Source organism: Trachurus japonicus, chromosome 4 (assembly GCF_045865225.1).
Source record: "Trachurus japonicus isolate A0001 chromosome 4, Traja_1.0".
Classification (NCBI taxonomy): Eukaryota; Metazoa; Chordata; class Actinopteri; order Carangiformes; family Carangidae; genus Trachurus; species Trachurus japonicus.
In genome coordinates, this window is record NC_140910.1 from 8,951,424 (window position 1) to 8,971,170 (window position 19,747).

General features: G+C 39.8%; 1 protein-coding gene across 5 annotated transcripts in view; it reads left to right on the forward strand.

The window, feature by feature from the left end:
- ect2 (epithelial cell transforming 2) overlaps positions 1-19,747 on the forward strand; it is a 42,128-nt gene that overhangs the window by 16,632 nt on the left and 5,749 nt on the right. For 2 of the 5 annotated variants that reach the window (XM_085773793.1, XM_085773795.1), the window contains 14 exons: positions 28-253; positions 1,404-1,528; positions 2,759-2,878; positions 2,964-3,032; positions 3,122-3,232; positions 5,303-5,399; positions 5,629-5,710; positions 6,140-6,218; positions 7,914-8,033; positions 9,010-9,148; positions 10,714-10,868; positions 12,047-12,154; positions 13,942-14,076; positions 18,550-19,126. In XM_085773793.1, the coding sequence (XP_085629919.1) occupies positions 28-253; positions 1,404-1,528; positions 2,759-2,878; positions 2,964-3,032; positions 3,122-3,232; positions 5,303-5,399; positions 5,629-5,710; positions 6,140-6,218; positions 7,914-8,033; positions 9,010-9,148; positions 10,714-10,868; positions 12,047-12,154; positions 13,942-14,076; positions 18,550-19,095 (2,112 nt within the window). In that variant the 3' untranslated portion in view covers positions 19,096-19,126. Of the gene's footprint in view, positions 1-27; positions 254-459; positions 655-1,403; positions 1,529-2,758; positions 2,879-2,963; positions 3,033-3,121; positions 3,233-5,302; positions 5,400-5,628; positions 5,711-6,139; positions 6,219-7,913; positions 8,034-9,009; positions 9,149-10,713; positions 10,869-12,046; positions 12,155-13,941; positions 14,077-18,549; positions 19,127-19,747 lie in introns of all 5 variants that reach the window. The other 3 variants (XM_085773797.1, XM_085773796.1, XM_085773792.1) reach the window with 2 other exon arrangements.

The following is a 19,747-nucleotide window of genomic DNA, read 5'->3' on the forward strand; positions in this document are numbered from 1 at the left end:
TTTCTTTTTGTATGTTTAATACTTCAGAATGACAGTCCAGCAATGAAGAAGGCAGTGTCTCTCCTGTCCCTGACAACACCCAACAGTAACCGAAAGCGTCGGCGTCTGCGGGACACGCTAGCTCAGCTCACCAAGGAGACTGAGATCTCCCCCTTCCCTCCACCACGTAAAAGGCCTTCAGCGGAGCACTCCCTGTCCATGGGTTCTCTGCTAGACATCTCTAACACTCCTGAGACATGCAAGGCCTTGGCAGGTAAGAGATAAATGCAGAGAGAACTGGAAGACACCAGTTTGATATAACTGTGAAACCCCTGTCCTTCTCTGCTCAGTGGGAAACCATTTCTGAGATGTATGGATGCAAAATGCAATGCCTTAAAAAGATATTCTCATCTGTATTATGACTGGCTCTCTTGCTTATGAGACAGAATGAACAAGATTAACCCCTCTTTATCCTCAAAGACAGAGTAGGAAACGGTTCAGAGAGCAAAGGAGACGCGGTAGTGACCACGAATAGGCCGATCAGAAGAAGAAGCAAAAGCAGGAAATGCAGAGTTAGATCAGACAGGGGAGAGAGGAGGAAAAGGTCCTACCTGAGTACAGGTAACCTTCAAGAACCAGAGGAGCAGCAGCAGCAGCAGCCAGGAACTTCTACAGGTCAGGTTTTGCTTCAAGAGTATAATTGAATTGATATTGTTTCAGATATCAGGCCAGTAAAGTAATGGCTAGAGAGATGAAAGCTGTGGTACTGACAAAACAAAAACACACACACATCAGTTTTGCCAGGAGAGCTTCGAGTGTTGGATTATATGCAAGCAGAAATGTTTTATTCAGGGTTGCTGAACTGGCAAAATTAAAGATGTGTGAGATGTGATGGTGGTTGTTGGCATACATACTGGCAGATTATCTAACTTAAGCCTTTAGACTCGTATAGAGACTCATGTTTGATTGCTCATATATAAAAGGGAAACTTACTGAAAGTCAACAAGATGGTTATCACAATCCGACTATATTTAAGAACTAGAGACAAATTACATGGCGGTGTAATAAAAAAAATTATTAATTCATATGTTTTTTTATCTTTTTAAACATCAGATGGATCAATGACAATATCGAGTCAATTCAACCAAATAATTTACCTGGCCAAATATCATAGATAACAAATTGACCTAAAGGGGTGTTACAGTCTGTACATCGAATTCGGATAAATGAATGTGGGAATTGTGGCACACAACTGTGGCATAACTGTACATGCTAAATAATTTTTTTTTTTTTTAAAGCGAGATTATGCATTCCACCATAATATCTTTAAAAAACAATAGATGGACACCTTCCTGTGTCTGTATGTGCTTCAATGCAGTATTAAAAACTGTCTGTCTTCCTCACTGCTGCTTCTGTTACTCCAGAGAGTTCGAAGCCGTCCAGGAGTTCGACTCCAGTTGTGGCCAAGCAGTCAGCCAGGTGGCAAGTCTCCAAGGAGCTCTACCAGACTGAGAGCAACTATGTGGACATTTTAAGCACCATCCTACAGGTAAGTTTGTGTGTGTCTGTGTGTGCGCTGTCTGAACACTACCTAACGGGTTCGCCTGTCGGTCGCCCCTGACATCACTTTCAGGCTAAGCTACAACCATTAAAGGTGTGTGCGTGCTTGCTCTTACTTGGCCTGTCTTATCAGTTGGTCCCAGCAGACTCAGACAGCTGACCAGTGAGGGAGAAAATGACCTGCCCGACCATTTCTCTTCCCCTCCCCTTCAAAATCTTCCACTCTTTTTACTTCTTTTCTTTACTATCTTTGTTAGGCTTCCTCCATACTGTTGTTGCTTCCTATTTGTTCACCCCGTCTCTTTTTCTATCTTCAAAGCATCTTCTCTTTGCCATCTGCCTCTCTTGTAATCTGTCTTTTCTGTTGTATCCGATTGGGGTTTAACTGTTCCATGTCCTCATGATAACTTGTGTGTTAAGCTCCTTGATGTTCTCTGTATTGACTCCAATACCAAACCTGCCACACGCTGCTAAAATCATCTAAATAATTATGCAGTAGCTTCTCTTTGCCATTAAACAAAGTCCAACCCTATAATCATCACTGTATGCTAGTCTATAGTCATCACTGTATGCGAGTTGTACTTCATTTGAATCCTGCCCATTTCATTAACAATCCTTGTTCGCTTTTGATGAAAAATAAGAGCAAAAAAGCTCTCAAAATATTATATGATTTCCCTGTCTGTGTGAGTAATTTACCAAAATAACTTTCTCCAAAATTGTTTCTTATGTAATATACGCAATGCTTTGTGTGTGTGGTAGTGTTTTATTTACTTGTTTATATATTCATGCAGATGGTGATATTATCTAAAAACTATAGTAGACAATAAAAACTGACCAAGGGAAGACCTTAGTGTTATGATTATTTAAAAAAGGACAAAGACTGCAAGATAGGATCTGAGTAGACCAAAACACAATTAGACCCATCCCTAAAATGCAAAACCAAGCAGATCCAGGAAGCAGATTGTATTTGTAGAGCAAGTAAATCAACAGGTCATAATGTCCCATCTTGAACCAATGAACCAATTTTCTTTTCCACTTGATGAAGTAGATCGCATGTCCTCTTTGGTCCAATCAGGTATTACACATATTGATACAAGTCCCAGACCCAGGGCAGGACAGCAGGACCTGGCCTCACAATTTTTTTTTTGCAACTTTGTGTTAGAAATCAATATGATTTATATTTGTGTTTATTTTTCTCTTTATCTGTTTTAATGTTCAGCTTTTCAAATATCCACTGGAGAAAGAGGGACAGGTAGGCGGACCCATCCTAGCCCAAGAAGAAATGAAAACAATATTTGGCTGCATCCCAGACATCTACGATGTTCACACCAGAATAAAGGTAGGATATTAAAAATGTCCAAATTGTTATGATGGTGTAATTATTGAACTGGTGTCACTGAACTGTTATTTTCTATTTGTGCCAGCATGACCTTGAGGAGCTCCTGACAGACTGGTCAGAGGAAAGAAGTGTGGGCAACATCATTCTTAAATATGTGAGTTCACACAAAAAATGTAAAGTATTAATATGCAAATGTATTCTTTTTGTTTTGTGCAACTCTGACCAGTTCATATCTTCTTCTAGTCAAAAGAGCTGGTGAAGGCCTACCCACCCTTTGTCAACTTTTTTGAAATGAGCAAGGAGACCATCGTTCGATGTGAGAAACAAAAGCCACGCTTTCATGCGTTTCTCAAGGTATGACCTTTGTTTTTCGACTGCGTGTGTGTTTGCTTGACTGGTGGATTTAACACACAGATACATTTTTTTATAAGAGACTGGCAAGAGGTGACAAAGAAGAAAAAAAGACAGGTAAAGTCTTTGATGTGTGACAATACTTCAGAGAGACATCACAAATTACTGCATACATTACAGTGTGTGGTTAATGTACGTTATCTCTATGACACAGTTGAGACCAGTGGGTAATAATACATTTTTACGTTTTGATTTATAGGTTCCTCTCAAAACACCCAAAGTCGTCTTACATGGCAGAGTTGAAACAACAAAACAATAAATCTATAAAACAAGTTAACAGCGTATACAATCAATATGAAAAAAAAAAGCATTAGAATGACCAGATGGAAAACAATCAGACTGCATATGCCAGTTTAAATAGATGTATATTTTGGTGGGATTTGAAAATGAATAGAGAATCAGTGTTACAGATGTCAGATGAGAGGCAGTTCCAGAGACGGAGAGTGACTGAAGGCTCGAGCCCCCATGGTGGTCAAGTGGATGGAAGATGACCTGATAGTGCGGGTGGCTGTTTGATGTACAGGAGTTTAGAAAGATACAGAGAAGAAAGGTTACGGATGAATATACAGAATATACGGTCAAGAGGAAGTAGATAGATGATGAACAGAAGGGCCCCCAGGAGAGGACCGTAAGGAACGATGGGAGTGACTGGAAATGTCTGGGGTCCTCAAGTTTTGAGGTGGATGAACTTATTGCAGCCTGAGACATACTAGGATTGGTTCCCAGTCTCTTTTGGTTGTAGTCCCTTAAAATGAAGCAAAAGTCTGATTTTCATCTCACATTACATTTCTGGAAGCCAACTTAAAAGTCACTGCACATTTGCATAAACAGTGTAGCTGAAACATGAAAGACCACAGCATAGTTTTCTAGCTCCATCAGTATTGGAGAGTTACTGTATCTGTGTGCAATTAGATACAGAGTTTTAGTCAGAACACAAGCAGATTTCTCAAATATCATGTAGAAGTTTAAATCTCTCGTTTTACATTTGACTTGAAGAATGCTGACTTCTTAGATGTAATTGTGTTTCTTGTTTTTTTTTATTTTATCAGTACACACCCACAGGACAAAAATCTTCAGGCAGGAAAAGTGATGGTGTGATAACTGAGGAGTAGAATTAAATAGAAATAGCAATATGTCCTGGTATTTTAAACAACACCCTCCCACGTCTGATGAAAATTGAATGTAACACTAAGTAGCTTTTCAGAGTCTAAATATGTTTCCAGAGTCTGAACATTTGACTGAGTGTAAAATTCCGACATTTCAACTCTGTGAGGAGAAGCTGTGCCTGCTGAGCCTGCCTTCTCATCAGGCTGTGATGTATGTGCTATCCTCTCTAGCACACACATCAAGTCAGAAATCAGTATTTTGTGTCGCTTCTACAGTTAAAATAAATTTGTAATGGAAATGGAAATCTAATACTGCCCCAAGTGTGTATTCATGTGCAGTATTCACTGTAACAAAGTTACTATGGTGCAAGTAGATGTTTACTCAGATTGCATTACATTAGTAATATGGTTTCTTGTGTACATGCAAACTTTATAATACATACAAGTAATATATTTTGCAGTGGTGATATAATCAACCATGGTGCAACAGGACAACAAATAAAATACTGCAGATGCAGGTTGGGAGGCTCGGTTACGTTCACACCAAATGACAATTATCTTTATTAGATACATTTGATTAATAAAATATATATTTTCAAAAACAGCTTTTCAATACAAATACACCTATACTGTACCTACGGACAAATAGCCTCAGCAGTTTTAAAAGTTTTTCTGTGAACAATATAAATATGAAATGAATGAACAAAGCTGAAATCCTACATCTTGCAGAGTGCATGCCACAAATAACTGAGGCTATTTTGAGTGCAAATTCCCATTTACTGTGGGTTTTTCATCTAAAGGTATAAAGTGATGAAGTGTGCTTGTAGTGCAAACTTTTGCTTTCCATTTCAGTGTCAGTAGGTTGTACACAAACATATCACACTAATGCTTTGCTTTGAATTTACAGATCAACCAGGCCAAGCCAGAGTGTGGCAGGCAGACGCTGGTGGAGCTGCTCATCAGACCTGTACAGAGGCTGCCTAGCGTGGCCCTTCTTCTCAACGGTAACACACAAACACATTGTCACAACCTTTTTAAGAAAGAAATATTTTTTGCGCTAATTAAATCCCACTTTGTCCTTTTCTCATCATTCTATTTTCATTCCCGCCTCCTATCACCTGTCTGTGTCCTCTTAACTTCTTCTGTGCTCTTTTCTACTCACATGATTTTCATCACTTTTGTTCTGTCTACATCCCCCCACCTTCCTACTTCCTCTTTCTTTCACCATTACAGACATTAAGAAGCACACAGCAGATGACAACCCCGACAAGATAACGCTGGAAAAAGCAATTGATTCTCTGAAAGAAGTCATGACGTGAGTGACCTTACCCCTTCTTTTGTGATGATCAGACAGCTAGTATTGTTCAGTAATACCTTTTATCTACATCTGGTACGTGAATGTTCTCCAAAGTATTGACCAATAATTGACCATTGTTGAGCTTAGAATTATCAAAAAAGTTTTTCGAGCTTGACATTATGCATAGAGTCACAGATGTACACCAGTTTATTCATATGATTATGCAGTCAGCAGCCTTTTATCAAGTTGGAACACTGCAATTCATGAAATTATCCAGATAAAGGAAAATAGCTTCAGTAAATGTTCCAACATCAGAAATAAAACTACTTAGCCAATATGTTTATGATTTCAAGAATCCATCAGCTGTCGTAGACGTTTGCAACGCACTGTTACTTTCATGTTTAACTGTTCCCTCCATCACTGCTCCTCTCTTTTCCTCCCAAACAGTCACATCAACGAGGACAAGAGGAAGACTGAGGGCCAGAAGCAGATCTTTGATGTTGTTTATGAAGTTGATGGCTGTCCTGTAAGTTTGAGGATTTTGACTCTTTCCATTCATGCAGTAGTGTAGACCAAGAGGAATATGATTTATTTATTATTGTTAATCTGCAGAGCATGATCATCATTACAGTTCCTTATGTCACGTTGATTGTTAGTTTGAACCCACATATTACAGACTCTTTCAATTCATAGTGGGAGATCTATCAAGAGCTTGATTGAAGTCTATCTGTGAAAAAAACAAAGTGACTGGACATAGTTTAGAAAAGCACATATCTGTGTATATAATGTCCTAGAATTAACGCTGTAATCATCATCATCAATACAAAATCAGGAAGGGCTATAGATCCGGGCAAGGATATAAAACAATTTCAAAAGCATTGAAATCCAAGGCTTCCATCCAAATTTTAAGGACTTCAAACAAAATAGCTTTTGATAGATGTGGTTGAACCCTACATAATATTCAGAAGGAATGTTGTAGCAATCGGCCTCACAGAATTACATTTACTATGTCACATTCTTAGGATTTCTAGTGTCACACTAGAAATCCTAAGAATGTGACATACTCACACTGTGTGAATAGCATATCTGCTTAATTAAGGTCTGGGCTCTTAATGGGCCACTCTAAAAGGTCCATTTTCTTTTGAATAATTCTGTAGTAAATTTACGTCCATGTTTAGGGTCACTGTCCTGATGCATCATCCAGCTTCTACTGTGTTTGAGCAGGTGGACAGTCAGACACCGTGACATTATCCTCCCGGATACCTTGATCCCCTTGAGAATGAATTTCCCCCACTATGATATAGAGCGGTCCAGGCCCAGAGGCGGATTTGCGTGCGGTAGACTCATGAACAAGGATGTTAAGCACATCTGTCGATTCCTCTCAGCTTTTAGCTGTAACTCTGAATTTCTTTTTTTCACTTATTGAGGATTCCTGGTTGTATTTGTATGTCAGAGTAACGCTAACCTACACCTTCATTTTGTTTTTGTTGACATTTACTAACTCCAGACTCCAGTTAGCTTCTGTGGATGTCACTGACCCAATGATTCATGTTCTTTTTCCAAGCAACACTGTGAATGCTTGTTATGTTTGTGTGTTATTTTCCATGTGAACAAGAACAGTCAATCAATCAATTTGTTTATTTCGGGCATGTCAATTTAAATAATCATCATCACACTTCATCTTAGTTCAAATAATACAATACACATGGCCGAAAGGGAAAGCGGGAGAAGCAAAAGCTTATCTAGTCCCGCCCCCATTACCCACAGAATAAAATCTTTTTCATAATCAGATCATATCATAATCTTTTTCTTTTGTTTTTGCTTTTTTACATTTTGATATAACATTCTTTTACTTATGACATTTGACATAACATGTTACAGCAATAGGTAGTATGCAGATCATATCATAATATTTTCGTTTGTTTTTTCTTTTTTACATTTTGATATAGCATTCTTTTACTTATGACATTTTGACATAACATGTTACAGCAGTAGGTAGCACATAGAGCTGCAGTCTAGCTCTAGACAGTACATATGGATTACGTGTGTGTTTGCACAGTACAATACATTAGGGCTTGTACTGTTTTGTATATAATTAACAGGATAGTCAATTATGAGAGAAAATGTTAGAACAATGGAAAAGCTTAAGATAATGTGAGAAAGGTATGGAGTTCAATTTGACTAGCTAGGATTCAATATGGGTCTTTTGTTTCCTCTGCAGGCCAACTTGCTGTCATCCCATCGCAGTCTGGTTCACCGAGTAGAGACAATCGCCTTAGGAGACCAACCATGTGACCGTGGAGAACATGTCACACTCTTCCTCTTCAATGACTGCCTTGAGGTGTGAATGCACACAGATACTAAAACAAGTATAAAACATATTCCTGCTTAATTTACTAATATCATTTGTTAACCTAACTGTTAATCACATATACATTAATAAAGTTCAAAGTTCATTAACTCAGCTTGTTAATGTATTGATCCTCTTCTAGATCTTATCATTAATTTTTGAAAATTCAATTTAGCAATGCATTGTGTGTTTTTAATGTGAGATACAAATGAGCGAAAGAGTCTCATTATATTCTCAAACACATGCTGAGGTCCTTGTGCTCATTCACTGGTGAGGAGGAAAAAGGACCCTCTGGCACAGTAACAAGATGAAAAGGTGATCAATTCACGTTTGTGCAGTCTATCATTGCTGACACAGTCCGTCTGTTAATTAGCAAAAGGGCAGCATAAGGACAGGGCAGACAGTCATGAAAAAGATGAGGTGGGTGCCAGTGGGTGGTGGCGTTGGGGGGCGTCAGCGACACCTCCTAATGAGTGTGTGTTGATCAGCCGAACACATGGATTTCCGACAGTTTGACATGTAGTCCTTTATGTATATTGAGTGAATGTTGTGTTAGAGTGGGTAGCCTCGTTATTCCTCTCCATCATCACTAGTCATTGATTAACTCCTGTGTTCATATAATCACACTCACCCTCTCCACTCACAAAATAACAATGACCTGTTATGTACTGTCCTATTTTATCCTCTCCCCCGTTTCTTGATCTTCCTCTTTTCCTCCTTCCTCTTTCATCTCTCAGCTCCTAATTAATGTGACATTAATGAGTTGCATCGTTTACCTCTATGAATGCCTCACTGATTTATTGCTAAGTAAATGCTAGCAGCTTCACCTCCACACTGCCAAACTGCCAAATTTTTAAAATACAAGGACACGAATATCAGCTCTGAATGTTATTTGAATGATGCCTTTCTATACGATTTATTTCTATAGCCGCTGTTTCATTTTGTGTATATTTTTGTGTCTCTCCAGATTGCAAGGAAACGACACAAAGTGATCAATACATTTAAGAGTCCACTGGGACAGACGAGACCGCCGCCGCCACTCAAACATATTGCACTGATGCCGCTGTCCCAGATTCGAAGAGTGCTGGACCTGCAGGACACAGAGGGTAACAACATGCACACCCACAGCAAATGAAGTCATCGGTCATCACAACATTAACTTGTCTTGTGGGGGTGTTTTACTGTCAAAAATATACATTTCTAGTTTATGTAAGAAAACGATTACAGTTCTCAACTCTGTCCTCAAAATAGACGTCTCAGGCGATTTTCATTCCTCAAACTGTTTTTGTAGAATATTACCTCTTTATTTCCCTCCAGTGCAGCTCAGTGTTGGAAACTTGGGGAATTTACCTCTCTGTGAAAACAGGGAAACAGTAACCTTTGAAGATATCCACATGATGTGTCTAAGTCAGACTGTTGAAGCTCAACCCCCCCCCAATTACTTACTTGGAAAGCACAGCAGGAATGAGTCTTTCCATGGACTGTATGAACACAGACAGTTACAGCAAGTAAAACATATTCGGTGTCTATTATTTCAAGACAAACCCCGAAAATTATTAACCTTCCAATCTAACACTGTAAGGTCTATGTAAATTGTTTTGCTTAGTTGAAATAGACTTCATAATGTACATAAATCTTTCGAAAGTGTCAGTCATGGAGCGTTGTATAGCTTAGTCGATAGCACAGGCGCCCCATGAACAGAGGCTATAGTCCTTGCTGCAGCAGCCCTGGGTCGAATTCCACCCTCGACGGCCCTTTGCTGCGTGTTGTCCCCCCGTCTCTCTCCCAGGGTCCTATCGTAATAAAGGCACAAAAAGCCCCAAAAGAATGTGTCTGTACAACCTATACTTATTGAGGTGAAAACATGCTAAGAATTTAGTAACCTTTAGTCTACTCTGGACTATGATGAAGGTATTGACACTGAGACAGTCCTGACTTGATTAATTGTGCTTTGATTTCAAATATCATAGGATTTAGTCTTTTCATCTGCAAATGGCAGTGACATGTTTGAAGTAGTACTCTTTTCTTCGACTGAAATATTAAGTTCACATAAATATTTCCTCAGTCCTGTTAGTCTTATCTTTGAATTATATAATATAAATAATTAAATATTACCTGTACTGCACTTTTATCAGCTAGGCTTGACACAAACCTGCTGTCTTATTTTAGTAGATACCAGTTCTCTCTGCTCTTTGTTTGTTTCACATTTACTGTCTGCCTAAAATACTGTCCTCTGGCCAGATAAAGAATAATGCTGCTGTCCCAACATTTATGAAAACATATATGGACCATTGGTGAAAATGTGAAGTGCAAAGTTTTCTGTATTCTTTATCATCCTCCCCTTTAGTTTCATGCGAGAACACATTGTTCTGAGACAAATGGAGTCTTTTTCACAGAGAACAGGGATGGTTGATGTTTAAGTAGTTTGGATAAAGCACTGAAGTTGATTTGTCTTTTGTTCTTTCCATCTGTTTCTCTTCCCTTTCCCCCCTTCCAACTACCTCCCTCAATCATCCTTGTGCTTTTTTCTTTTGTCTCATTCTCTTCATCTCAATCTCTTCACCGGCTTACTCTCCCCCCTCCCTTCTTTTTGTCGCTCTTCATTTTCTTCTCTCTCTCTCTCACTCTATCACTGTCTGTCTTTCTTGCTCTTTCCACTTCCTCCCATCAGAGTGTGTGAATGCATTCGCCTTGGTGGTCCGTCCCCCGACTGAACAGGAGAACTTGTTGTTCAGCTTCCAACTGGCCGGAGAGGAGACGGTTAAAAGCGCCTGGCTGCGAACACTTTGCCGCCATGTTGCCAACACCATCTGCAGGGCTGATGCGGTGAGAAGCCACACACTCACACACACAAAGAAAACAATGTAGGTAGTTTGACCGATCGGTCGGCAGGGAAGTAAGCTGTGATAGCTCACCTTCACCTTACACTGGAAGATCAAAGTTTTTTCTTCTCCATGGGCGATTTGTCCCATCAGTCTCAGTGCCATCATCAAACCCCAAACATGGTAGTAATTATCAGTGCTGTAAGCTACTGCCTTAGCCCTGTCTCAATCACTTGCACTCTTTTACTCACACATGTCTTCAGATAACAGCATTACAGCTATATCTTCTATGGTCTATTTCTATTTATTATTTATTAGATATTGGATTTAGGATATATTTGTGTGAGTTATGTTATTTATGTGGACAGAGGCCAAATAAGAAAAAGAGCAAATACTCTTTCAATGAATACATTAGCCTCTCAGCAGTACAAATTGCTGGTTTAACAAACTAACTACATGTTTTATTCCCTGTTAATAACATGGGTTTAGATATTTTTAAAGACCCAGTAATTTCCTGTATTTCTTCTTGCGAACCATCACAATCATTCACAACTGCTGTGAATTAGTACATATTTGGTGCTCTAATGAGTGTTTCTGGCAGGAGCAAGGTGTATTCTGTCAAATTAAACTAGTGCGGATGTTCATGTGATCAAAGTTGATGTCACACAGTGTGGCTCACTGAAGCACTCTTTAATAATTTTTGGGCAACACCTGGCTCTATAACACTGAGAAATATAGACCATAAAGACTATACCTGTTAGTCGTGCCAGCTCACTATTGTACAGAGAACTGACTTGTTTTGAGTTGATGAAGCTTAACGATTACTGAGCCAACTGGAAGATGTGGGGTTGAGGCCATTAGCTGTATTTAGCGGAGCAAGCAGCAGGGGGTGATGTAGGCCTCTGGTCCGTCCGCCTCACAGCTGCATTCCTAATGCTGTTTTCACTGGGTCAGCGCTGCAATGTGAATACCAACGAGATGGAGCCCTGCTTGTTAAAAAAGAACTGCAGAATGAGGGGGAGAGAGAATTAAAGACTGTGTGTGAATCTTACTTCTCAACCCCTCTCGCAACTGTTTTGACAGGGAAGCATAATGTAATTATTGTCATTGATTACATGGATTATATACTTTAAATGATCATTTATTATGTTGAGTTTGAGACTGTATTTGTTTTGCAACCAGGAGGACATGATTCAGTGTACAGACCCAGACTCACTACAGGTCAGCACCAAGGATATGGACAGCACCCTGAGCAAAGCTTCCAGGGCCATTAAGAAGACCTCTAAAAAGGTAAAGGCAGAACAACCCATTTCTCATGATTAACCTTCCCCACTCTTCCAAGGGTCGGTCATTATATCATATACTGTATATGGTGAGCAGCCAAGTATTGTTCGGGGTAGTGCAGCTCCCTGAATTGTGACAATTCCAATCAGTGTTGGAGAAAACCTCAAGTCAACTCGATTCTGTCGGTTCAAGCACTACATCTATTTTATTTTAATGATATTTTTAGTAGCTTGGTCATTTTATACAGATAAAATTCAGAGTTACTATGACTAAAAGGCTATGAACTTTTAAAAATCCAGTGTTTTGTCAACAACAAAGCTGACTGTTGAAAACAGATAGGGCTGATTGATTTGTAAGTGTGTGATGCAGAATTAGTTTTTTTTGCTAAAGACTAGAATCTTTAGCTCAAAGAATCTTCAGAACAAGCAGATTAATTTTTGACACTGTCAGAACAGTGACTGTTTATCTGACTTATAACTCCACAAGGAAGAATTGGAGGAAACAATAATTGAATACAGTGAAGTTAAGAGGTTATGGTGCAGGATGCCTTGCCAATTACAATTTTCCCTTTTCTTGGTGTTGCTTCCCAGCTGCTGTCATGTGGGCCAATAACTTGGTGGAAGTTAAGCTGGCAGGGATATCTATAGCTTAACGCTGCCTTCTAAGGTTTCAAATGCTCCAGCACTGCTGCATCAATGGTCCCAATGTTTTTTCTGCCTGTCATCTTTTGTCTCTTTTCCACTATCCTACTTTTTTAAAATCTGATGAGGATGTAACAAAAATGTATGCAATTACTTTAATGGAGTAACGATAATCTAATCTCAGCCAACCCAGGCTTTTGAAACTGAGGAATCAGATTTACCTGATGAAGAAACGGGGAACAAATTTAATTGGATTGACTAATGATACATTCCAGTTGTCAATAATAGTCAGAGTTTATTTAAGGTTTTCCAGTATCGACATATACAGTATTTACCAATAAGTAACAAGTATCAACATTTTCCTGATGTTACTGCTGCAGTTTGATAACTTCATATTTCACTCAATGGTTGCCAGGGGAAAAGGCAGCAAAGTAAGTGACAAGAAACAAAGGACAGATATAAGTATTAGTCAGTCCTGTAAACTACAAAAGGTCCAAACTGGGTGCAATTATTCATGTCACAATTGAAATGTCAGGTCATCTCAATATAACTTCAGTGTAAGTTGTAATAACTCAATTTTCACAGTTTAGACAGTTGACATGTGTAGTAGGATTGTACAGGTGGATGATAATATCAGTAATATCAGCCTGTTACTTACCGTGTAGGAGCTACGCTGTGATTTAAAAGGAGGCCATCGACAACACTTAATTTAGCTTGGTTTCTCAAGGAGAGAGATGTTTTTTGTGATGGGAGTTTTGTTTTAACATTGGCAGAAAATCTTTGTCTCATTTTACCATCATCCAGCATGGTATCCATTGAAACAGAATCAGAGAGACCATCAAGACAAGGACACACTCACTTTTTTTATTTTCTTAATCTTGACCTAATAATTTGAATGGCTACTCTTTGTCAATGAAAGCTTTTACATTTGTTGATCTAAATTTATAATAACCTTGTGCTGATGGTTCTCTTCCAAAAAGAGGTGTAATTGGTGAGCCCCTCTCACTGTTTGTTTGGAACAAGTAAAAAACAACAGGTTGTGTAACTGACCTTAGAATTAACGGGTGCTCAGTGCAAACCAACAAAAAAGACTGCTGAACAAAACAGAAACACACCAATTACTGACACATTATCTGTGTATGTTTGTGCTAGGTCACCAGGGCGTTTTCTTTCACCAAGACCCCAAAGCGAGTGATCCAGAGAGCGTTCTTGGCCAACAATACTCCTGATGAGAAAAGCGCGAGGCTGAGTTACGAAAACCGTGTCAGCAGCAGCTCCACACTGGCAGTAAGTTTGTTTATTTGCTCAAACAAATCAGCAGTCTGAGTGAACAATATGACACATCTTTCTTTTACACCTTGTGAAAAACATAAAAAGACACAGTGCAGGAACATATCGTTTGTGACTGAAAGACCAATGTGTGTGTTTCAGTTGACTTTCCTCATAAATTCTGCATCTTCCTCGATCAACATGCATTTCCAGCGTGTATTTCAGCAATATAAAGCAATTAATACCTTGTGGCCATTGGCTGTCTCTCTGCCTATCTATCTGTCCATATCTCCTAATCCCCTTACTATTCTCTCCATCTCTTCATCCTCTTGCCTGAGAAAGGCAATTGATCTCTTGATCTGTCCATGATAGATCAGCCTTCAGTTGCTGTCTGTCGCTTTGATCTAACTTGATTAAAAAGCAGGAAAAGCGATGCATGTCCTTAAATGTGCTGGTACCCTTTTCTACTCTTGTTAGGGCTGTTATTTGGGAATTGCATACTTATTGCCCTATACGGTTTCTGCTATGGCCAATGTTTAAATGAGTAACTTTATAATACTGTATTTTCATGATGTTCTGTAAGTAAGTGTGAAGTAGAAGGACAAAAAACACCACAAGTACAATATTCCATTATATTTTCCTCCTAATCTATCTAACTACAATACCTTGTCCCCAATGTAAATAGGATGTAAATGCTGCTAAATAATTATGGGTGGATGTTTATTATACATAAAAAAAATATGTCCAAGTCACCACAACAACCCAAGTTTGAATCTGGCCAGGGAACCTTGTTGCATGGAGAAAAAAATATGGCTGAGACTGAGGAAGCCAGACGCATTAAATAGTTTAAGTGCTCTAAATTATGTGTATTTTCTCTTCAATTTTTTTTAAATCACAGATTTCCACTCTTGACATTTAGCCACAGATAAATGCTGACATGTCCTGGAGCTCAATTTGTATTCTGTCTGTGCACTGACACGAGAGTCTGCATGACAGACTGTGCCTGCAGACAGACTTACACAAACATGTTGCATACACTGATGTGTTGACATAAGTAGTGCTGTTGCCCACATCCATTTTATAGTGTAACCAACCCTTTCATCACCTGCTTGCATACAAATACTACAGTCTGCTCCACCAGCTTTTAGACCAGGAAAATGACAAAAGAAGTGCCGTTCACAGCTAGGTTATCATAAGGTTCTTTTCAGTAGAGTAGGTTGAGATCCTATACTTTATAATTAAAACAGAGATCCAACAATTCCCAGCAAGAGCAAGTACTTGATGACATTAGCAAGAATAATTCCATACTCCTCAGGTTAAGGGTAGAAAGACCTGTAGAGCAACAGGAGAAGAGGGGGAAACAGCAGGACTTACTGTATGTATTAGTTCTAGTTACCAACTGAGGGTAAATGTAAGAAAATGTAATGCCTATATAGTAATAGAACTAAGGACATAATGGTCATTGATTTTGAATATGTCCTTTCTCTCAGAAAGACATGCAACAATGTTCTTGGCCAGTTTGAGTTTAACAACTGGTGTCATCCTCTGTAGTTTAAAGCCCTCAGGTAATCCGTAATAAACATAAAAGGGTGTGTGTTAACCTAGAAGACCTCCTCTTTTTTTCCCATTTAATACAGATAGAGCAGAACCTTTTTTTGCAGTTGCTGATACAAACTTGGCCAATAAGGGTCACAGCATAAACTGCATCTTATTTTGGAGGAGGAAAGTGTTGTTTTGTTTCTGCCTCCTTTTAATTTATTCTGTCCTTTTTGAAACAATGGATAGATGGTTTCAGACGGTGGTGAGCTAAATCCCATAATCTATCGGTGTTGCCAACTAAAATGTCGACCGTCTAGGGATTGGTTCCAAAAGTGTATTCCAGTTTGGATCTTGATCCAAGATGGTCAAATACCCAAATTCATCATGCTTAACAAATCCCTTATTGAATATTTCATTCACATTTTTAGTTTAATTAGACTCTTTAGCATATTTTTTCTGGCACCACAGAAAGAAGGAAAAACCAACTGACATCCAGGAACAGTCAAATCTTGAGACTCATCTTCTCATTAAGTGTGTCCACACTCTTTACTGGTACCCAATACACATGTTAATAATAGGGCCGGGACTTTAACGCGTTAATTAAGATTAATCATTACACAAAAATTAACACATTTTAATCGCACTTATTTTTGCACCGCAGAACGTTTCTCAATGGATGAGTTTCAGGCGTACCGATTACACTGGAGCACAATCATTTAACGAGTTAAAAAGCCACCGACACTGATCACCGCCTGAGGAGTTTTAATGCAGCCTAAACACAGCTCAAACCGACCGAATACACTGGATCCGCGCTGGCTTTTTTTAAAAAGCGCTTGTCGCAGTGGAGCTGAGAGCAGCGGAGTTTCCTCTGCTGCAGCTGACATGTGGTCAAGACGAAGGTAGCCTACAGACCTGTCACTGCCTCACGGTGCATTTCAGAGCTCTCTGTCTTCAGACTGTCCTGACCTGTCCCTGAACATCACACAGGGACAACATGGAGCTGCCTGTGTTTTATTAATGTTTACATCAGGCTGTGTTCAACAAATGAGTTTATGCTACTGTGATTTAAAGGTGTACAGAAAAGAAAACTGAATTTGAGCCCACTCTGGATCATAAAATTAATGTGATAACTCATCTTTCAGACGATGTAGGCCAAACTTTGTGCAAAATTCTATTTTTGAGTAAATCCGGGATGAAAGTGTGTATATTTTTTTTCGCATTGGATAATGCAGGCGCACGGATTATACGTCAGCCTGTACACGATTCATCAGCCACTGATATTGGATCCGTCATCCGTCATTCAAACGTCTGAGAGACGCACACACACACGGAGCTCGGGCTCGCCCCAAGCTTTGAATATCCCGCCCGCTCGATAACGACCAATCAAATTCGTTTTCCTTACTCGGGTAAACTCGTGCGGCAACTCGTGACAACTCGGCGCGACAAACAGGACAAACGGCCATTTCTGTACACCTTTAAAGCAGAAGTAAGTGATCCGGTCGTTTTGGCTAACTTCTTGTCAGCCGATGGAGTTAGCAGTCCCCGCCCTCGTCATGGATCTATTGGTCCTCGTCCCTACGTCACCACATTCACGCGCATCCCTTGGCTGCACACACAGAGAGGACCGCCCCTTTATGCCGTTCTCTCTCCTCATTGGATAAAGGTTGTAGGATACAAGGAAAGTTTTCTCCTCGGCTTACAGCAGAGCAGAGTGACTGACAGACCCGTGTTTCAGACCAAACACTCTATATAAGTGATTGCCGTCGGAAGATATAACTATTTAAGACTTATATTAACACAAACATTCCGTTTACTTCTGCTTTTAAGTAGTTACATACAGTAATCATCAGAGTGTAGTGGCAGCAAAGACCATTTAATATGTATTCTCACTGTTCTCAAGTCAAATATTTATAGGCCTATGCGATTAAAATGCGATTAATTTTGATTAATTAATTACAAAGCCTCTAATTAATTAGATTTTTTTTTTTTATCGAGTCCCGGCCCTAGTTAATAACCAGTTTCCATTATTCATCCATAAATAACTAAAATTACCAGCTGTTATTTATATTAATGGAAATTTAACCTTATTTACCCAAACATTTTGAAATGGCAGAAGCCAACATCCTCACTAGGTGATGATCTGTCTCTCGACATTAAACCTATGTTTAACAGTGTAGGCATGTCGAGGGATTTTAATTTCCACATACAAATGTCTCAACCTTACTCTTACTTTGTGAAATTCATCCTCCCCTACTTTTGTCTTATATACTCTTTCAGATAAAAATAAATGTTTGTCTTTGGTTTTAGCCTCTGAGGATGTTTTTTGTCTCAGCACAGCTGTTTTCTCTCTGACCCTGTTCCAACCTGGTGTTAGAATAGAATAGAATAGAATAGAATAGAATAGCTACTTTATTGTCATTCAAAATACACAGTGTGCATAGAACGAAATTTCGTTTCACTGACTCTTGGCACAAACAGAAATATATGTGTAAAAATAAATTAAAAAACAAGACAAGTGAGGTTGATCGGTCAGTAAAGTGCTCTGTGTGCATATTAACATCTGTCCTGGGTCAACATAAGTGAACAGCTCTAAATCCAGATGTGAATGCACCCAAGACACATTGAGGATGCATTTAAGATCTGATTCAGAGATGTCCACATCCCTTGAATGCAAATATATGTCCTGGCCACACAGAAGGACGAGCTACTCAGCTATCACCCTCTGCCACAGTCTGATTAGACCCAACATAGTTTCATTGTCTGCACCATATAAATATTTTCAGAACACAATGTACAACGTGGAGTTGCGACTTACTTCCTGCTGACCACTTGTGATTGGATCACTGAAAGTGCATATTAATGTCAGCGGTCACATGGGCCTCTGTCTTGTCATGTTTTCATTAATGATGTGTAAATTCCTGATCCATGTCTCCCTTCTATTACATACTCTAGATGTCTCGCTCTACCTCTACATTCAGTTTGAGTGATTCAGCCAAGAGCAGTGCTGTGGTGCAGCGCTCCAACTCTCTTGATCACCCTCCTGTCAGAGCCAGAGTCCCTGTCTGTATCCGTACCCCCTGCAGCCCAGCTCCTGACCCTGCCCGTTGCCCCAGTCCCAGTACTGCCCCTGAGCTCACCCAAAGTCCCCGTCCCAAGTCTATCCTTCACGCTCCATTATTGACCCAACCAGCACAATCTCATCCGAGTCCTTCCCCTTCCAAGCAGTCTGCCCCTTCGACCCTTTCAACCCGTCCCACCTCCACTTCCAATCCAGCCATCCGAAACTCTGCTCAGCCCCACTTCAAAACTTCCCAACCAAAATCTAGTCAGCATGTGTCCAGATACCTGCCCTCTGCAGGGTTCCAACTAAGGTCCCCGGCCCCTCAGCCCCATAATGTCAAAGGCAAGACCTTTTCTGAGTCATGCAGGGATCCCCAAGTCCCCATGGACCCACACAAAGCTGCCGTGACAGGTCATCGCAGGGAGACTCTGCTCTAAACCATCGCTAAACCCAATTCTGGAGCCTGATGTGAGCAAACATTATTGTTGTCCAGTCTCAACTAGGGATGCAACAATGCCATTGTAATTTCAAATGTATCCTCACTACTTACTGTATTTTCTGCTCTTACCGTCCATATATCACTGGTGCCTTTCTTGTCCCAAATCAACTCCTTAGAAGCTGAGACTCTGTGACTGATAATAGTTGATCAGATTAATGAGGGCTTGATCTACAACTCTAAACTCTATGATTAGATAGAGGCGGGTTAAAAAGCTTTTCCCCTTTTGAGATGGGCATAATTGCTAAGAGCAGAGATTTTAAGGGTTGATTTGGAATTGTTCTATTCCTCAGAATAACCCAGGTTACTAACTGGTGGTGGCTGGAAATATTTAGCCTCGTAAACCCACCTCTCCCGGAACTGCATTTCATTTCATTCTGAGGGAGAGTCTGGCCTCATCCCCATTCTAAAGCGTCTGGGGTGGGCAGGAGCTGGGCGGGAGTAGTAGCAAAGACGGTTTAATATCTTTGGTAGTAGCGTTGACAGACAACCCCATTCAGCCAATCAGCAAGTTGGTGTAGTGACGGGGCGTTACACCAGTCGGTCCCTGATAGGCCAACGTGCTGTGTCAATCACAGCGGGCGACGCTGATT